Here is a 19,774-nt window from a genome sequence, read left to right on the forward strand (position 1 = left end):
TGACATCTCTTAAAGCTTATCAAAAGTTTCTAATTTACCCCAAGAACCTTCGCATGATAATCTGAATTTATCATAATCCTTTAAAAATTAAAAAGCAAAAATTATTATAAATATTGTATAAAAATACTGAGCATTGCTTTTTCGGTGGTCTGTATTTTAGTTGTGTGTACCTTTTCTGTGTTGTGTGTTTTATATCACAGTTTATATTTGTCACCAGGGAGAGAGAAATTAGCCCTATTTAGTAAATGCCCTAAGTAAATGCCCTATTTATTAGTTCAGTACTCTAAGCAGTAATTCAATGTGAAGTTATAGTTATCAGTGTAAACATTTACAGCAATCCGAGTTAAAGTAAAAAACCTTTCCATTCATTGTCATATTTTTATCAAAGTCCTACTCTTTCAGTATTTAAATATGAATGTAACATGCAGTGATTTCAGGTTGTCTCTACCTTGAGTATTTCAGCACAGCTTCACACAAGACACACTAATTGGTGTTCACAGTAAACCTAATTATGCCACAAGAAAACCTGACTGCATGAGAAACAATGAAAGACCATGAATAAACTAAACTGAATTAAATTAGTAAATGTTTTTGGTGTCAACAAAAGTCACTCAATTTCAATGGAAACAGAAATTGACAGCCAACAGAGCAGCCTGGGCAGATGACAAGACTGGAGGTCCTGGGTGAATATGATGTTTAAATAAATAATAGCCCGGTAATTGTGGGATGCTTACATATTCAATACTCTTGGCACCTCCCATAATCTCAATACAGCCCAGGTATGGCTCAATACATATATTCCATGCCTTTCAGTTACAAGCTATCAATGGTAATAAGGATATGTATACAACTATACACAGGGCCAATATTGTAGCAGATTGCTTAGTGGCATCAGCATTGGATCAAGGCTGTAGGTTTGAGTCCCACCAACTGCTGGAGTACCTCTCAGCAAAGGTTAATAATTGTAGGTAGCTTATTATTTTAAGTTGCTTTAGAAAAAGGCATCAGCTAAATATAACTTTATTGTTTAATCCTTTTCTAATTGTTTAAAATTATTTATCCATTTAAACAGCTGGGTATCTTTTACTGTACGCACCTAATCTAAGCTGCACCTTAGTAAAGCTATCAATATTTAATTGATTTCATTAAAAAAGCATCAGCTACACAATGAAATGATAACTTTGAAAATTGCTAAATTTGCAGATGTCTAATAAATTTGCATGACCTATCAAAGCTGCAGCCTAGTCAGAACAGCTAATATGGATTATCAAGAAACAAACTGAAATACAGAAAGATTCATTTTTCAACATGTCCTGCTGCTGACTGCTGCTCCAGCCGAGCTCCTAATTAATCACATTAAAACAACCAATGAATCCCAATAAGTTTAACTGTCTTAAACCAACTTTATGCTAAGCATTTCAGTTTTCTTAAAATATTACACGAATAATGCAGTATTCATTATTTCAATTAATTTCTTGCTCTTATTCGTTCAACTAAGTTATAGGACTTAACCTACACTTATGAAAGAGGCCCTTAACATCTGAGCCTCTTAATAGTCAATGTGAAATTAATCTAAATTTGTAATAGTACATGATAGTGATATCCTTAGCAGTAAGGAAATTGCTAAGTACCTGAGCTTTTTTCTGGCGTACAGCACTTGCTAGTGAGGGGGCGTCGGACCCAACAATCTCGGAGACATCACCTAAGCCAGGCTCTGGACCATGTTTGCCTCCTTCTTTCTTGGGTTGGATGTTTAATAATTCTGTCATAAGATCAGCTTCCACCTTGTCTCCTTTAACCATCTGCACAAGGTCAACTGCAGAAGATGAGTCACTGGTCTCCATTTTTTCTGCTTCAAGCACATCCCCATGGATGCCAAACTGGGTGGGGTCAGGCATGTTGCCCAAGATGTCTGTTACTTTCATGTTTTTAGCCCCCTCTACTAGACCTCCACCAAACATGAAGGTCCATAAAATGTGGAAAAAGCCCCAAATCAGGCTGTATATGAAACGAAAAATGCCAGTGAAGATCATCCAGAAGAAAGAAAAGAAACCTGTGATCATCTCTTTGATGCTCATCTTCCTGAACTTCTTGTATTGCTTTCGCATGCTCTTAAAAGTGAGCATCTGACGAAAGCTGGAGAGGTTCTTCTTCATGGAGGCACAGGCGATAGAGAAGGCAGAGGATGACTCGAGAGCATGCTCTTCAACATCCTCTTCCAGTTCTTCAAGCAGGCTGTGCAGATCTTCCTCATCATCCTCTGGTCTCTCCACTGTATCTGGTTCTGAGATCTGGGAAGCCAGCTGCATCTCAAAAATGGTGTCTTCACAGAAGTTAACAAAGAGCTCCATCTTTTCACTCTCTCCACCCTCATTGACCACATCGAAGATGAACTGTCGCTTGGACTCCTTCACCTGCGGTTTTTCCCACTGGGTCCTGCTAGATTCACTAATCTCAAAGTAAACCCTCTCAATCCTCTTGGCACCTCCCATAATCTCAATACGGCCCAGGTATGGCTCAAAGTAGCTGAGGACACTCTCAGCCAGGTCTAGGAAGGTGCTAAGACGAGAGTCATGAGGCATGTGTTCTGCCAAGTTGGTGAGGAGCACAGCCACATTGAAGCCTATGTCCTTAGCAGGCTCGTGGAAGCGTTCCACAAACTCTTGATAGTTGAACATGTCATTCTCGTCAGCTTCCGCACATGAAAGGAGAAACTCAATCTCTGACTGTGAGTATTGCTTTTGGTTCTCCATGGACTTCTGAAACTCTTTCTTGGAAATTACCCCTTTTCCATCAGGGTCATATTCTTTGAAGCTGTCTGAGGTGGTTAAATCCTTCAGCTTGAGAAACATATCAAAAAACTTGAGGATCATCTCCACGTTGCTTGAGGACTCTACCAGGGTATCGACCATTTGCTTACCAATTGTTCCATTCACCACATTTCCTGTATAAGAGCAGCATGGGTTATTCACATACAGTAACACCACACAAATACATTCATTGCATCACTTCATCAGAGATATTACTCGTACTTGTTCAGGCATTCAGTCAAGTACTTTAAGCATGATTACAAAAATAAGCTGACATGTCTTCCCAGCTCTCAGACATACGACACTGGGTTGCTTTGCTCTCATTCTGCTACCTAGTTTGTCCCATTCAAGTATTGCTCAGGGAACCGAGGTGTCTCAAATTTTGACTATTGCCGTAAATTTTAATGTAAATCCTAGACTGTTTAATTCAGTACCTGTTGAGCTGAGACTGGTGCTCACAAAGCCCTGCTTTACCATTTGCAGGCTAAGACTGCAACCATAACAATGTTTTTTTTTTCCCTATTTTCACATTTCTCCCTTGTCACAGAGGGGTGGGCCTAACCTTCCAGCAAGGAGAGCATCATGACAACCATATCCTTCTGCAAATCCAGCAGCTCCTTCAGCAGCTCAATCTGACTTGAGTCCTAGAATAAGACAAAAAAAACCCTGATATCACAACTTTCAGTTTGTAATTCTGAATTTCCTCTCTTAAGGGCAGCATACTAGTAGTTAATTTCATTCATGTCGGGGAGGGAGAACAATGGCACATTTTCATGTAATCTGAGTAGTGCCATTCATCAGCACACACTAACAATATTCTGTTAAGAACAGGTGGCTTGGAGGCCTTGACTCAAGTTGGGCTGCTTTGCAGCCTGGCTCCCAGCAAGATACTAAAATCTGGGCCAGGAGCATTGATTCACAAAGTGAAACATTCCCACAGATTGTCCTGGTAAGCAGCTCTGTTCTGTCTCTAGAGCCTGTCCAAAATACAACTGAAATTTATGCTGAACTAAATAGGTTTGTAAGCTTGTAATAACAGAGGAAAGATGTTAAGTCAGGATTCATAAGTAAAGAGGATGTGCACATCCAGGTGCAATACCTGTGACAGCTTCATCTGCATGTTGGCAAATACATGGAGGAAGCCCACCACGGCATCCCACAACCTGCTGTGGGCCAGACTCTGCTGGTTCCCAATACAGGGACCCTGGACAAAGAGACAGCAGTCACACAAGGCTGATGGAAAACACACACACACACACACACACTTTCAGAACCGCTTGACCCAGACAGGGTCACAGGGAACCAGAGCCTACCCGGTAACACAGGGCGTAAGGCCAGAGGGGGAAGGGGACACACCCAGGATGGGACACCAGTCCACCACAAGGCACCCCAAGCAGGATTCAAACCCCAGACCCACTGGAGAGCAGGACTGTGGTCCAACCCACTGCGCCACCGCACCCCCACTGATGGAAAACTTTTACAGAAAAGTTTGATCAGTTAGCTGTGCTGCTGTTGCCCTCGGTTGAATAATATTAGCTCTTTATGGAAGACTTTTGACTTTTTCAGTGCTGCCTATTGATAAGACATAATATTACATAGCTGCCAACCACTGACAAAAAGAAATTGTAACTGGGAAGAGGGTAATCATCATCATTATTGTTGCTATTGCTTTTATTGCCATATAGTTTTACATTGCTACATTACTATTTCTACAATAGAGTGTAACTGAGTGAAAAAATTGATTTTTGAGCAACTGTACTAGAAATGCAATGCTCATGTAGAAATCTGAGCTGTGATCACTTTTGAGACACGGTAACAAGATGCTCATTTAGATTATCTGAAGCCGCTTGTCCCAAGCAGGGTCACGGCGAGCCGGAACCTAATCCAGCAACACAGGGCGCAAGACCTGTAAAGGATGCATATCACTCTGTTCCACGGGCAGCTTTGGGGCTCTCTGATCACTGCCTGGTTCATCTTATACCGACCTACAGGCAGAAACTCACACACACACACACACACACACATTTTCAGAACCGCTTGTCCCATACGGGGTCGCGGGGAACCGGAGCCTAACCCGGCAACACAGGGCGCAAGGCCGGAGGGGGAGGCAGAAACTGAAATCAGCTAAACCTGTAATAAGGACTGTTAAAAGATGGACTGGGGAAGCAGAGCAGGACTTACAAGCCTACTTCGAGTGCACTGATTGGAGTGTTTTTGAGACTGCTCTAGCGATGTGGATGAGCTCACAGACTCTGTAACATCATATGTCAGTTTCTGCGAGGATATGTGCATCCCTACCAGGACTCGTTTAACATACAACAATGACAAACCGTGGTTCACTGCAAAACTCAGACAGCTTCGTCAGGCCAAAGAAGACGCCTACAAGAACGGGGACGGAGTCTTGTATAAACAGGCCAAAAACACACTGGCAAAAGAGATCAGAGTGGCTAAGAGAAACTACTCTGAAAAGCTGAAGAAACAGTTTTCAGCCAACGATCCTGCGTCGGTGTGGAAAGGCATGAAAGACATCACAAATTACAAGACACCACCCCCCGGCACCGTGTCAACTCAACAACTAGCCGACGATTTGAATGAGTTTTATTGCAGGTTTGATAAACCCTGTCTCACACCCCACACCCATTCAGACCCTCTCTCCACCAATCAATTAACACCTCCAGTAACCCCCACCTTCCCCCCTCCTGCACCTTTGATCTGCGAAGAGGAGGTGCGTCGGGTCTTCGTCAAACAGAAGACAAGGAAAGCACCAGGCCCACACGGCGTCTCACCGGCCTTCCTAAAAACCTGTGCTGACCAGCTGGCCCCTATCGTCACAAAGATCTTCAACAGATCACTGGAGATGTGCGAAGTTCCTTCCTGCTTCAAACGCTCCACCATCATCCCCATCCCAAAGAAACCCAAAATCACAGGACTTAATGACTACAGACCTGTCGCCTTAACATCTGTGGTCATGAAGTCACTTGAAAAACTGGTGTTGGACTACCTGAAGGACATCACTGGACCCTTGCTGGACCCCCTGCAGTTTGCTTATCGAGCAAACAGGTCTGTGCATGATGCAGTCAACATGGGACTGCACTACATCCTGCAACATCTGGACAAACCAGGGACTTATGCGAGAATCCTGTTCGTGGACTTCAGCTCAGCCTTCAACACCATCATCCCACACCTCCTCCTCTCCAAATTAACCCAACTCTCTGTGCCCACCTCCATCTGTCAGTGGATCACCAACTTCCTGACAGACAGGCAGCAGCTAGTGAGGCTGGGAAAATTCTCATCCAATACTCGCACAATCAGTACTGGTGCCCCCCAGGGGTGTGTGCTCTCCCCACTGCTCTTCTCCATTTATACCAATGACTGCACCGCTAAAGACCCCTCTGTCAAACTCCTGAAGTTTGCAGACGACACCACACTCATTGACCTCATCCGGGATGGTGACGAGTCTGCTTACAGACAGGAGGTCCAAGAGCTGGCTGTCTGGTGCAGTCACAACAACCTGGAGCTGAACACGCTCAAAACAGTGGAGATGATCGTAAACTTCAGGAGAAACACCTCAGCATTATCCCCACTCACCATCATGAACAGCATGTGGCAACAGTGGAGTCATTCAGGTTCCTGGGCACCACCATCTCACAGGACCCGAAGTGGGAGCTCCACATAGACTCCATTGTGAAGAAGGCCCAGCAGAGGTTGTACTTCCTTCGCCAGCTGAGGAAGTTCAACCTGCCACAGGAGCTACTGATGCAATTCTACTTCGCAGTCATTGAGTCCGTCCTCTGCACCTCTATAACTGTCTGGTTCAGCTCAGCTACGAAATCAGACATCAGAAGACTGCAGCGGATAGTTCGGACTGCTGGAAGAATCATCGGCACATCCCCCCCAGCTCTCCAAGAACTGCACTCGTCCAGAGTCAGTAAAAGGGCTAGCAAAATCATTCTAGACCCCTCACATCCAGGCCACTTCCTCTTCGAACCCTTGCCATCTGGTCGGCGCTACAGAGGACTGAGCACCAGGACAGCCAGGCATAAGAAAAGTTTCTTTCCTCAGGCCATCTACCTCATGAACACCTAAATCTCTCCCCTAGAGAGTAAACCGTGCAATACATAATGCTATTTATATTTATATTTATAACTATTTATCACATACCTCTTATTCACACTCCCTTGCATTTGTATCTAGTGACTATTTTTGTATATTGGGTACTTTATATTTTTAAATATTTTTTATCCCTTGCTCACATACTCTATCTTCTCACCTGTCTTGTCACTGTCATTCTGTCTGTGCTGTGGTAGTTCCTGTCACCAAGACAAATTCCTTGTATGTGCGAACATACCTGGCAATAAAGCTCGTTCTGATTCTGATTCTGAAAGACTGGAGGGGGAGAGGACACACCCAGGACGGGACGCCGGTCCGCCAAAAGGCACCCAAATTGAGACGTGAATCCCAGACCCACCGGACAGCAGACCCTGGCCAAACCCACTGCGCCACCGTGCCCCCCGCATGATGCTCATCCCCAGAAGCAATACAAATGGTCGATTAAAAAGAGAGATCAGTGATGAGTGTGTGGTGATTTTTTTGTTAGAATTTCTTTTGAAAAGCAGAAACAATCATAATTTCCATACTCAGTGTTGAAAATCAGAAAAATTCCAGGAAAATAGGAAGGGTTGGCAGCTATGGTATTGTCTCGTAGGGCAAGCTGAAGTGATAACGACGTGAAAGAGGACATACTGGGCTCAGTACTAGATGTAGTATGACAAGGGGCAAAATACCTGGATATACTCAGTCAGTGAATTAAAGATCTGCTTGGCTACAGCAAGGGCTTTGGAGAAGTTACGCTGGCCAGGTTCGTCCATCACATCCTTCCCAGAGTAGTACCAGTAGAAATCACTGATGGATTCCTACCAAGACAGTAAAGCACTAGTTAGTCTCGTTGTTTGTGCTCTTGTTCTTATCGCTCAAATCTGGTTTTTCTGGGCAGTGCATTCTACCTGCAGTCGGAGCAGGTAATCCACAGTGCTGATGATGATGTTCACAGTGGTGGTATTTCCTGTCTGCGTACGCAAGAAGTTCTGGAAGTCTGAGGAGTTAAAAAAGTGCGAAAAAATGGCAAAGAACTGGAAGACACAAATGCTTTCAATACAATAAAATTAAAGCATGGTTTCATAGTATTTTATTAACATATTTAGAGTTAATTCCCCAGTAACTCTGACAAAGGTCAAACCCCAGCATCCTTACACAAGAGGAAAATCTTGAAGAGAATGTACATGAACTCCATTTGCAAAGAAAGTGCGTAATGGAGCCATTTACAGATTTAGCTGTAAAGCCCTGATCATTCAGCTGAATTCCATTTAAATGGCACATGGCCAAGAGAAAGTGAGAAAGCAAGTCATTCAGAACGCTCTTCCCAAAACTTCTTTCAATGCCCACTCAAAAAAAAAAAAAAAAAAAAATCAACCAACCAATCAAACAAACAAACAAACAAATAAAATTTGCAGTTACTCATACCATTGTTGTGACCTTCACAGAGCAGCTGCAAGAACCTAAAGAGATCTTTTGTGAACTCATCGTTTTGCAGCACCTTGGAACCTTTGGAGGAAAAAAGGGTTTCTGGATTAAAATCAGAATGATCCCAACAGCCTGTATGTCTAAGGTAGTCTTGCACAGGCAGGTTAGTGTAGCATACCTTTCATGTCCAGATTATGCACTGTAAGCATACACACTTTGCGTGGTAAAGACTATTACTACCTCTGAGGGTTCGACTGCTAGAATGTTATTGAAGGGACAACAGGGATTTGTTGTTTCTGATGGAGACAAGACCTGAGAGGTGTAGTACTGTCATCAACAAACAACTGTAATCAGTTAGGGCATTTTTGGTTAGTATAGTTAACTTAATAAAAAAGGAACAGCTCCGACACAAATGACAAGCACTAGTTTAGTACAGATGGTAAGTCAGTCAGCTGGGGTCTTTTTCTATGGGCTACATATACTGTTCTTGTCAGCATGCATGTTTTCCTGCAGATCACAGCAGTGTTCACACATCCAAGACAGGGAGGAGAAATGGAGGGGGGTTCAGAAGCCGTAATGCCAGCATTCGGGATGGCAGCATTGCGAAACAAGTAGAATCTAAACCATGTATTTACCCCGCTCACTCACGTTGACTGCGATCGATGAGTTAAAAAAAATGACAGAGAAGAAACAAACAAAAAAAGCAGACATAAGCAAGGGAGAAGACACTGAATTTCAGTAAGAAGTCAGAGAGAGAAAACTGACATCACTTTCTGGTAGAGAGACACCGACATGCAGTTAAAACAGTCTCAAGTACAAGTTCTGCACAACTTCAGCAGGTGTTTTGCTGTGGTGGGATACAGGGCAGGACTCCAGTCACCATCACTTATGCCTGATTAGATGAGGTGAGGAAAAATGACCCGGAGGACGCACAACAACACAATTAATTATGCAAATAGATGTGACCAGTCCCAATGAAAACATTTCATTGACCAGTTTACTGATGCAGTGCTGTTCTTAAGAGGTGGGCGATGCTGATGTTCACATCTATGGTGAGAGGTGACACAGACACAGTGACATGGATGGCATGAAAACAATCTTTTCTGTTCAAAAAAAGCTGCATGCATTTAAGAAACGTGGGACTCTGTGGCTGCAGCACCTTCGCTGCCCCTCAAAACCCTGCTGCAGTACAGCGTGGCGAGTTCAGCTCCATCCGAGCGTTTGCAGGGCAACATGCGTGCCATTTGGTCGAGCCATTCGGAGTGTTACAGCTTCCATAGCAGTGTGCCACACAGAGACAGTCCAGCGGCACTGAACATGGTACCAAAGACTGGGATTAAACCATACATCAGGCTAACCAGTGGCATCGATGTTGAACACTAGCATCTTCTAATCATCAGTAATACCTGCTTGCTGAACTGACAGCCTGATTAAAGTTGTTTTTTCTTTTCTTTAATCAAAAGTCTTCCACGCTGCTGTCTATTAAAAGACTATGCTAGATGGAAGCATCAAAAAAAAAAAAAAAAAAAAAAAAAACTGTGGCCCATTTTAAAGAGGCATGTTTCTCAGAGATTTTATTAAGGATATTCATTGTTATTTGTTGGTTAGTGACTATTAAATGTGGTGATATGTTCAGTTAAAGCTGAACCTTCTTGGCCTCACACACAGGACAACTGGACAAGAAATGTCAATGGGACGACACGGACCCCTTGTTGGAGCACAGGTAGTAAGGGCGTGCCACAAAAACGAAAAAATGTATTATACAGATAATGCAGTTATTTATTTTTTCTTTCCGTTGTGCAATATTCAGACTTTAAAATGTAATAAGTCATGTTGTGCTGCTATAAAATGGTACCTTCAGATAGTTAAAGTTGCTAATATCTTGTTGGTCACTCGAAATATAGGTCTACCTGTCACTTAGGCTGCACCTTCCAGTAAGGAATGAATTCAAGGCATCAGGTTTCAGCATCAGGCTAAAGCAGTGAATTCACTCCAGATATTTCAACTCAATATTGATAATTTTCCTTTCTTAACTCAGAACACTGGCTCCTCAAATTATGAACAAAACCACGACTGCAAGACCAGTTTTAGCTCATTTCGTTTATAATTTTTACCACTGGTCAATAAAAGCTTAATGATATTGACATTATAAATTGATTAGGCTCTGTAAAATCTTGAACAAAGCATTATTAAATGAAAGGAATTCTAGGTCAGACTTTGTAATTTTAATATTTTTATTAGCTTTAAGCTACATCAAAATTAAAAGTATTTCTTCTAAAAAGAAAATTCCCTTCAGTGCTTATTATTGATCAATTCATCCCCTTAACTGTGCAGTGTTTGTCACCTTGTAATCGATCACCAACACTCACAAAAATGCAAGCTGTAAACACTGTCGAAGCAAGTTGAATTAATCCCCCCGTCAATTCTGTTTGACTGCCTTTTACCATCATCTATCTGCTCACTGCATAAACACAGCTCCTTGTTTGCTCCACTATAGCTCGAAATTGTGGAAGACAGAGGAGGGCAGAAAACTCAGTTAAAAATAAATAAACTGCAGAATTTTTTTATCTGTAATGACCATTCGTAAGATATGGAGCCAGTGTACCATTACTCAAGTTCACTAGGATAAAATATTTAGTATGACTATTAAAAATGCAAACAATGCAATACAGGGAAAGTAAAAGTTTCTTACGAGGTACAAGTGATTCCTAAATTTATGTATGTTTGATTACAGTAAAGTCATTTAAAATCAGAAATATGACTGCTGGAGGTTACTGACTGACAGCACACCACAGCAGAGCAGACAAACACACCTAACAGAGCACTGTGACCCCAACCTCCCCTCAACCCAGTTGCCCCTATTACTTACTTGAACCTTCTTCAGTCACCATTCCAAGACCTTCTGCTTTGTTCTGCCTTTCAAATGCATTTAAGTCCAAGACACTGGAAGAAGATGAAATGCAGAGCAATAAAATAAGTTCTTAGTTTGGAGGAGATGAACAAAAATAGCTCCTGCATTCAACTGGCAATCATCAATGCCATCTGTATTTTTTGGTTCTGACTTGTAGAAAGAGCTGTAAGTGTGCTACCTGCAGGACTGCATTAGTCCAGACAAGCTCTTGAAAAAGCCAGCATCTCTTTTCTCCTTCAGGTAATCCAACATTTTCTGAAAACAAGAAATAAATTTGTCTTGACTGGTCATTTAAGTTATCAATAATATTTAAAATGAGGGTATACTACAGTATTTAATAATGTAACCAAAAGACGGTAGGCAAACACAACCCGCGCTGTGTTTAAAACAGCCTTCAGTTCATGGAGAAGCTCAGGTGTGAAGGTTTTGCACCTGCTGGACAATAACATTGCCACCGTTGAGAATGGAGATGCCCAACTTCAGTGTGTAGGTCACCATGGGTCCCAGTCGGCCTACAAACATCAAGGGAAATGTTCATGTCAGTGTGACAAAATACTCTGTGTCTCTGTGTGTGTGTATGTGTGTGCGTGTGTGTGTATTTACCTTTGCTGGCGCTGATCATTTGCAGGACCATCTCAGCTGCTCCTCGGTCATGCAACCTGGCCTGCTGGTACAATGTCTTCTGTTTCTCCATTTCCTTCTCCTACAGGCCAGCGCACACACGCACGCATGCACGCACACACGTACGCACGCACGCACGCACGCACACAGTGTTAGTAGTGAGGGCTCACTCATCTCCTGCTCTCCAACATCAGCAACATGGCACCAGCATACTGGAATCTCACCTCAAAGGTCTTTTCTTTCTCTGCGCCCTCTTCCTCCTCCTCATTTTCCGCACAGCTCTGCAGAACAATGTGGCCATATGAATATGTGAACTGTATTTTTAATTGTGGGGAAAGTTTTCATAGGTGTGTCAACAGACATCTGATTACTGTGGTCTTACCTTCGCCATCATGTCAGCATATGCAATGTACAAGGAGTCCTCCTCCAGGTAACTACAAAGGACATAATTTAGAGCAGACAGGACAGACACATGGCACAAACATGTAGTACTGCTACAGAATTCATGGGCCTTGCCAATAATCAGATCTCAGGCACATACTATTATTTGAAATCACTCATCCCCAGGGTAGTCACCAGGTGCAAGGCAGTGTAGTGTAGTGGTTAGAGCTACTGCCTTTGGACCCCAGGGTTGCAGGTTGATCCCTACCTCTGGCTGTAGTACCCTTGAGTAAGGTACTTACCATAAATTGCTCCACTTAATTACCCAGCTGTATAATAATTGTGACCTTAACATGGTAAGTTGCTTTGGAGAAAAGCATCAGCTAAATCAATTAATGCAATGTAAAAGGAGGAGGGAACACACCCTGGACAAGATGCCAGTTCATTGAAAGGTACCCCAAGCAGGACTTGCAACCCAGACCCACCAGAAAACAGGCCCTGGCCAAACCCACTGTGTCACTGCCACCCTGTCCTAGCATTTCCTAACACAAAAAATTAAAGTGAGAATACACACACACACACACACACACACACATTTTCAGAACCGCTTGTCCCATACGGGGTCACAGGGAACCGGAGCCTGACCCGGTAACACAGGGCGTAAGGCCGGAGGGGGAGGGGACACACCCAGGACGGGACGCCAGTCCGTCGCAAGGCACCCCAAGCGAGACTCGAACCCCAGACCCACCGGAGAGCAGGACTGTGGTTCAACCCACTGCACCACCGCACCCCCTCTAAAGTGAGAATAAATATGCATAATTTTTTTCCCTGCCTTTGCCTATAAGCAAAACTTGCCTCATCTCAAACTGACTCCATATTTCACAGTTGTAAATTGGAGTAAAAAGGCAGGAGAGTCTGATATATGTAAACAGCACTTCTCTCAAGCAGTGGTTCTGTAAAGTATGAATTAAAAATAAATAATTAAAAAGGTCAACACTGTAATGGGCCTCATAATATGAGCATTTGCAATGCAAGGGAAGCCTGTAAAAATATATTTTTTCACATCCATTTAAAGTACATATCTGAAAAATTTTATTGCTGCTCACAAATATTTCATATACATCCATCTAGTAACAGTAAATATTAAACTAATATTTTGCAAAAGCTGTGGTAGAGTGAAAAAACTTATCACCTTCGTTCTGTGAGAGCATTGTGACTGAAATGTAGAATAAGCTGATGAAGAGGATCAGGACGCAGCTCTGCTTCTTCCTCCTCTTCCTCATCCACCTTCTTCTGTGACTTCTGCACACACATCGGGAGATGCCAGCAGGACCAGTCACCACTGCAGTGGTCTTTTTTTTAAAACAGTGCTGCTCATGGCCACCCGGTAAGAATGACAAGTTAAATCCCATGCACAACAAGGCATTCTGTTCACACAAACCAACTTTGGCCATGTTGTGGCTAGAGAGTTACATTCACAACACCCCAAATTTTTCAGTTAGAAATTAAGTATCTCATGAAGAACCAATTGTCTAAGGTTAAATCCGACACACTGCAAATTCACAGAACAGCAGAACTGAAAACAACATATGCTTGAACAAGTAATAGTTTTTGTACTGTATGTGTACAAACTGCCTTTATAATTTTATTGAATTTATTATTTTCATGTGAAATTCATTTCAAGACTACTTACCATACTATAACACAAATGTTCCTCTTTGCACAGAACACCCTACTTTGCACTTATTCCAATTAAATGCTTACTAAAGTCCAGTATCCTGGTCACACCACAAACATACATACAATACAGTGCTGCTTGAAAGTGTGGAAAGCCTTGTGTCCCTAATGAAAAGCAGTCTTTCACATCTGACATAATGTGTGTAATTACCAATTCCAAATGTTGTTTTAGAAGAAATCATGTGTGTCATAGAAAAACTGAAGTAGTGCAGGTGCAAAATTAAGTGAACCCCAAGTTGCATTGGTTAAAGTAGGTGTCTAAATTATAATCATCTGTTCATTTTATAAATTTATTATAAGGTTTGAGATTTAGATTTTAAGTTTATTTTAATATGTTATAGAAGAATAATGACCATCCCAATAAAGTTCACACATGTTCAAACAGCATTGTGTGTTGTGTGTGTGTGTGTGTGTGTGTGTGTGTGTGTGTGTGTATGTGTGTGTGTGTGTGTGTGTATAACACTGGGAGTTTCAGTAAAAAATTATATACATATCCATAAACACAGAGTTTCAATAAAAATGTATCACTGGACATTGAGTAAAACCATGCACATATTGTATATACACACAGAGACACAAAGACATTCAGATGGCAGAGCACTGTCAGTGTGTGTATACACTAGCAAGAGTAGGGTGATGAGTTGTTATGAAGCATGATATCATGGGAACAATCAAAACTTAACCCCCATTTAACCCACAAGAGCAGGCGAACATTCCACACCGTGAACATGGAATGCTACCTGCCATGTGGCATGATTTTGGAGTCTTGAGACCATTATCTTTGTCTCCTTTATGCTTGACTGATGTGTGCAGACATCTGTTAATTTTGTCACTGCTAATATATACTTTGTATATAGTGCAGAGCAAATATTCAAGGAAAAAACATATAACAAGTAACATATAGACAAGGTACCTCAAAAACAAGTACTTTAGTGTTTGCTTACATTGCAATGATGTGATGAGATAATGTAAATTGTATCAAATTTATGAAAGAGACTTCCATAAAGTTCAGCAGGGAGGCCAAGCAATCTCGGCAGATCGCCAAAGACGGGTGTGCCACTGCAGTGGTGGTTGCCATCTGCGCTGACATCTGAGAAATGTCATGCTGGCTTGGGTAGGCATCTGGGGGCAATGTGCAACACTTAGCTGGAGCCACACACATATGACGGAGACAGTGGGACGGACTCACAGCAGGGGTGCTAATGGCGGTGCATTTCCCATGGCTTGGCATGTATTTGTGCTTGTGAAGCGCTTGACGGCTGCGCTGCTGACCCACAATGCACATGAGGCTGGCACTGAGCAGGCCAGTACTTACTGCCAGGTCCTGAACTAGGCTCTCCTCAAATGAATACGTCTCTGTCTCTATCCAAATTTTCTGATAGCCCATGAGGAAGAGGTTAATAGAGCGATGCCTGAGAGGGGGGAGAGTGAGATTAGGAAGGGTTAACAGGACTGAAGAAAGGAAGGGAAGACGGGTCAATGCAGGGTTACTGCACCCAGCTGGTTAATGGTTAGTGTGTGCCACTGGCTCATCTAACTGGTCACCTGTTCACCTGCAGGCACAAAACTATGAACAGACATCCAATCAGCTTCTTAACAGGATTCACTGACTTACACACACACACACACACACACACACACACACACACACACACATCCCTTAATTTACAAACTGTTTCTATGTAAAATGTTTATAGTATAATATATAATATAATCAAATTTACCCAAAGCGTGTCCAAAATAAAATTAAAAGTGTGCATTGTGCAAGTTAAGTAATGTACTGAATCTGCATTTGGATTTCTCCATCTGTCACATTTACCTGATACTTTTTTCCAAAGCAACTTACAATGTTAAGATACCTACAATTATTTACTAATGCAGCTGGGTATTTTTTTTACTGGAGCAATTTAGGGTAAGTACCTTGCTCAAGGCTACTACAGCTGGAGGTAGGATTCAACCTTGCAAACTTTAAGTCTAAAAGCAGCAGCTCTAACCACTACACTATCAGCTGCCCCAGTAGGTACCACTACACTACCAGCCGCTGGTGTGTTAGGAATAAGAGTGTTGCTTTTGAAAAAGTGCAGCATTATGGGAAGTGCATAAAATTCCACAGGAGTACCTGTTGCCCATATTGGATGCATTATTTAACTGAATGATAGTGGAGACAGCAGAGCAACGAGGAGGAAAAGTTTACTTGATGGTTTTTCAGGTGCGTATTTGAATTTTAGTAACAGTGCGCAGTTTCACAATAAATGCAATGTGGTCAATGGATCCCTGCTTTATTTATTGTTTGTCTGATGGAGAAATTATCAATTAAAAAGAAAAGTGGGAATTACCCCTAAGCAGTAAGTTTGTAAATGTAAGGGTTGTACATTATGCTGCAATGAAGGATTGATAGTTGTACATGTGTTTAACAGTGTTCTAGTAATATCTGGGAAAATAAGTTTGGGGTATTTGGACTGAGAACACATTAACCAGGCTTTCGAAATCCACACATTTTTCATGAATGGATTAATTCAGCAAATTGAGGAACGTCTGCATGTACATACACACACTCACACACACACACACACACACACACACACACAATTTATACATAAAATTATACAGAGTATTAAGGTATATATAAAATCATTCAAACTGCAAAGTGACCAGTGAGAGTCCCAGTGAAGACTGTGTATGAGAAATACAATACAAACCATGACCAGAATGGGAGAGGAGAGGAACAGGTTATAGACACTCTCTGAGTTTTACATTACCGTTAGCATGGAGAGCAGACTGTCATAGTCTGTGTTCTCATGCATTTTTTCCAGCCATAAGTGTTGGTAGGAGTTCAGGAAGTAATTGTTATTTTTGTGCCTGAAGGGAAGGTATTGTCATACAACACACAGAAGAGGACGTGTCAAGGTAGGGAACAGAAACCAAAGAGACATTACTCAAACACCATCATATTTAACAGATGACTGGCTGGTGTCAGGAATACACAAATGGGGAATAGAGGAATGGACTTAAACAGGGACTACACTGGAAAGACCACACTTGGGGGATGAAGTCTGGATCTTGGCCTGGTCAGAAGAACATATACAGTAAGTTTCCTGTTTTAATAACTGCACTGTGAGTGAACGTTCTGAACAAGGCAGTATCAGTGAGTCATGAGTTGTTTTAACTGTAGTTGCTGAAATGTGAAACGATATCACTGTATTATAAACACCCCCCCAATCTTCAGTTTCCCTCATCCTCAGTGTACTTCTGCCATCTCTCATGCAAGTTTTAGAAAGCATATCATGGAAATGCAGGGAGCTCTTAAAAACTTCTTCAGTGCTGCCAAAACTATGACCATGCAGTATGTGTTTCAGGTGAGAAAACAAAAAAAGTGGCAGAGAGGATGTCTGGAGAGTAAGCTGGATGTAGCATTACTATTGTCTCATGTTTTACCATGTCCCATACGGTGACCTCATTGCCCAAAAGCTTTGTTATAATCATCTTTTCTTCATTTTCAATAAACTCCTGAGTATGTGTGAGGGACCAAACATCTGGCACCTGTGATACTCTTACACATAACACGCATGTACCAACATCTTGGAACCCCAGCAGCGCCACAAAGTGGCCAGTCTTAGAACTTATGGGCAGTACTTTGTTTTTAACGATTAATTAGGATCCTATAGCCAAGCAGTAGTTACAGATACTCCACTAATACATTTAGGGAGACAAAAAAATAAGAAAATAATGATTATCAGCACAGAAAGTGCAATGCAAGGCTGATTTTGTTCCCACACTGTTCTTCACATCTAGGGCAAGTCTGGTAAGGTGAATGTTTAAAGGTATACAGCATGGTCCTAAGTGCAGGATGTAGGCAATAGCTTCCAAGAGCTTCATTTGATGGGATTTTGTGTCCCCCAAAGCCCATGTGGGAGACAGGATCACAGCTCTCACCATCATATATGTGTACCTGGGGGGGGAGGGTATCACAGGAACTTGCAAGTACACAGAATCAGTAGTACACATATGAAACAGTGGTCTTGTGTTATACAAGCACAATCTTTAGTGATGGAACACAGTGGCAAGCACGCTGGGCCTACCTGGGTAAGTTGTAGAGTGGGGCCATACGGAAACAAGCAACCACTGCACGTTTGCGCTGTTTTGAAAGCAGTTTCTGCCAAACGCACTTTTTTGACCGCAGGGGCTGCTCTACCTGGAGGGGGTCAAAGATCAGAAGGTCACCCTTAAATATTCGTTATCAGTGTCAGTGTTGAAGACGATGTATAGATTAAACCTGAATCACCCCAGATGTTTGCATTCCAAGTTATACGACAGAGGTGAGGACAACATATCATCTCACCTGCTCCAGGTGGAACAGAGCAGCAGAGATGTTTTGCACACGGTCCACAGTTCTCTCAGGGTCAGGGGGCTCCTCAGTTTTAACCACCACATCCTTGTAGAGGTTGAGCTGCCACTGCACAGCAGGGTCCTCTGACTAAGGGGAGATGAGCAGCTTCTCCGTCATTGTGAACTTGGGGTAAGGGCACAATAGCCACCAGCTACCACCAAGCAACGGACTCTTCAGACCACAAAACTGAGTTGTAAAACCATCCCAGGGCAGAAGTGTAGGTTGAATGAAAGGTATGAGAAATAAAGCCCAATACAGAGGGGTAAAGAAGAAAGGCGAGCTTCCATGGAAAAAGTGCCAAAGATTACCACAATATTAAAGATAAAGAATTTACCTCATTGTTATACCTTTACAACGGGGAAAAAGCACAAGGGTTTTTTCAGGGCCTCTAATTATCAGTCAGTAGGTTAGAGATCATGATGCCTACAGTATTCACACAAATTTTTCTTCAGTTTATTGAAATGACAGTTTCCTTCAAAGCTACTTACAGCGATTTACCTATTTGTGCAACCGGGTAATATTTACTGGAGAAATTTAGGGTAAGTCTTTGCTCAGCAGGAGATGGAATTTTGAAGGTTTGCTGTCAAGTCATTCAACGCCAAGATAATCAGAGTTTATCAGTAGTCCATCTATTGCCCTTACCTTTCACAGTATTTTAACCACTATAAAGCTAATTAATTATATTATTATTATTATATTATTATTTACAGCAGCACCATTGCCATCATTACTGAGTCCCTGCTCAACAGGCCTAATGGAGGCATAGGATCTGCACTGGGACTGTTATACAAACACCAAGAGTATGACTCTTAGACCCAACATGTTGTGATTTCTATGTGACTGAAAAGTGATGCAACCTGAATGGTGGAGAAGAGCCACAGCCCCTCTACTCACCTTCTCCTGTAGGTGCAGATTCTGCCGTAAGTGCTCTTTGACCTCATCATCTGTGTCTTTCTGTTGAAGTAGTGTGAGGAGCAATAAAAATTACATATGAAGCCTAATTCAAGTGGACAACTTCAGAAGATGTAGAGATCTGCTGTCTCTTCCACGATTGCAGTGAGACTGGTGCCTCCTCACCAGGGCATAGCGAGCCTTGGCCAGGGAAATGAGCTCCTGGTCGCCAGGGGTACACATGTTGAGGCCAATGGGCAGCATCTTCTTCAGGGCTGCGACGATGAGAGAAGTCTGGATGGAGTAGAACTCACCACGGCGCTTCTTGTGCTTCCTCTCCTGGTCCTGGCCTCCTGACTGATGAGGGACACATGCACATGAACCTCAACTTTGACAGACTATTTATCGTTCAGCAAAGTGCTGCTTACTCATAACTGCACAGGATATGGCACCAATATGGATTCAGTTAATATTTTTGCTCACCTATAAAAGGCCACCAAACAAGCACTGACAGTT

General features: G+C 42.4%; 1 protein-coding gene across 7 annotated transcripts in view; it reads right to left on the minus strand.

Moving 5' to 3' along the window:
- The window catches only part of LOC108919534 (ryanodine receptor 3), a 200,030-nt gene that overhangs the window by 17,317 nt on the left and 162,939 nt on the right, over positions 1 to 19,774 (minus strand). For 3 of the 7 annotated variants that reach the window (XM_029258294.1, XM_029258293.1, XM_029258292.1), the window contains 19 exons: positions 19,445 to 19,615; positions 19,262 to 19,321; positions 18,320 to 18,454; positions 18,060 to 18,172; positions 15,296 to 15,392; positions 13,436 to 13,557; positions 12,245 to 12,296; positions 12,087 to 12,143; positions 11,845 to 11,944; positions 11,674 to 11,753; positions 11,420 to 11,496; positions 11,200 to 11,273; positions 8,966 to 8,983; positions 8,331 to 8,411; positions 7,814 to 7,902; positions 7,595 to 7,723; positions 3,910 to 4,014; positions 3,373 to 3,454; positions 1,632 to 2,944 (listed from right to left, as the gene is read on the minus strand). In XM_029258294.1, the coding sequence (XP_029114127.1) occupies positions 1,632 to 2,944; positions 3,373 to 3,454; positions 3,910 to 4,014; positions 7,595 to 7,723; positions 7,814 to 7,902; positions 8,331 to 8,411; positions 8,966 to 8,983; positions 11,200 to 11,273; positions 11,420 to 11,496; positions 11,674 to 11,753; positions 11,845 to 11,944; positions 12,087 to 12,143; positions 12,245 to 12,296; positions 13,436 to 13,557; positions 15,296 to 15,392; positions 18,060 to 18,172; positions 18,320 to 18,454; positions 19,262 to 19,321; positions 19,445 to 19,615 (2,955 nt within the window). Of the gene's footprint in view, positions 1 to 1,631; positions 2,945 to 3,372; positions 3,455 to 3,909; positions 4,015 to 7,594; positions 7,724 to 7,813; positions 7,903 to 8,330; positions 8,412 to 8,965; positions 8,984 to 11,199; positions 11,274 to 11,419; positions 11,497 to 11,673; positions 11,754 to 11,844; positions 11,945 to 12,086; positions 12,144 to 12,244; positions 12,297 to 13,435; positions 13,558 to 15,295; positions 15,393 to 16,739; positions 16,840 to 18,059; positions 18,173 to 18,319; positions 18,455 to 19,261; positions 19,322 to 19,444; positions 19,616 to 19,774 lie in introns of all 7 variants that reach the window. The other 4 variants (XM_029258295.1, XM_029258298.1, XM_029258297.1 and 1 more) reach the window with 2 other exon arrangements.

Source organism: Scleropages formosus, chromosome 15 (genome assembly GCF_900964775.1).
Source record: "Scleropages formosus chromosome 15, fSclFor1.1, whole genome shotgun sequence".
Lineage (NCBI taxonomy): Eukaryota > Metazoa > Chordata > Actinopteri > Osteoglossiformes > Osteoglossidae > Scleropages > Scleropages formosus.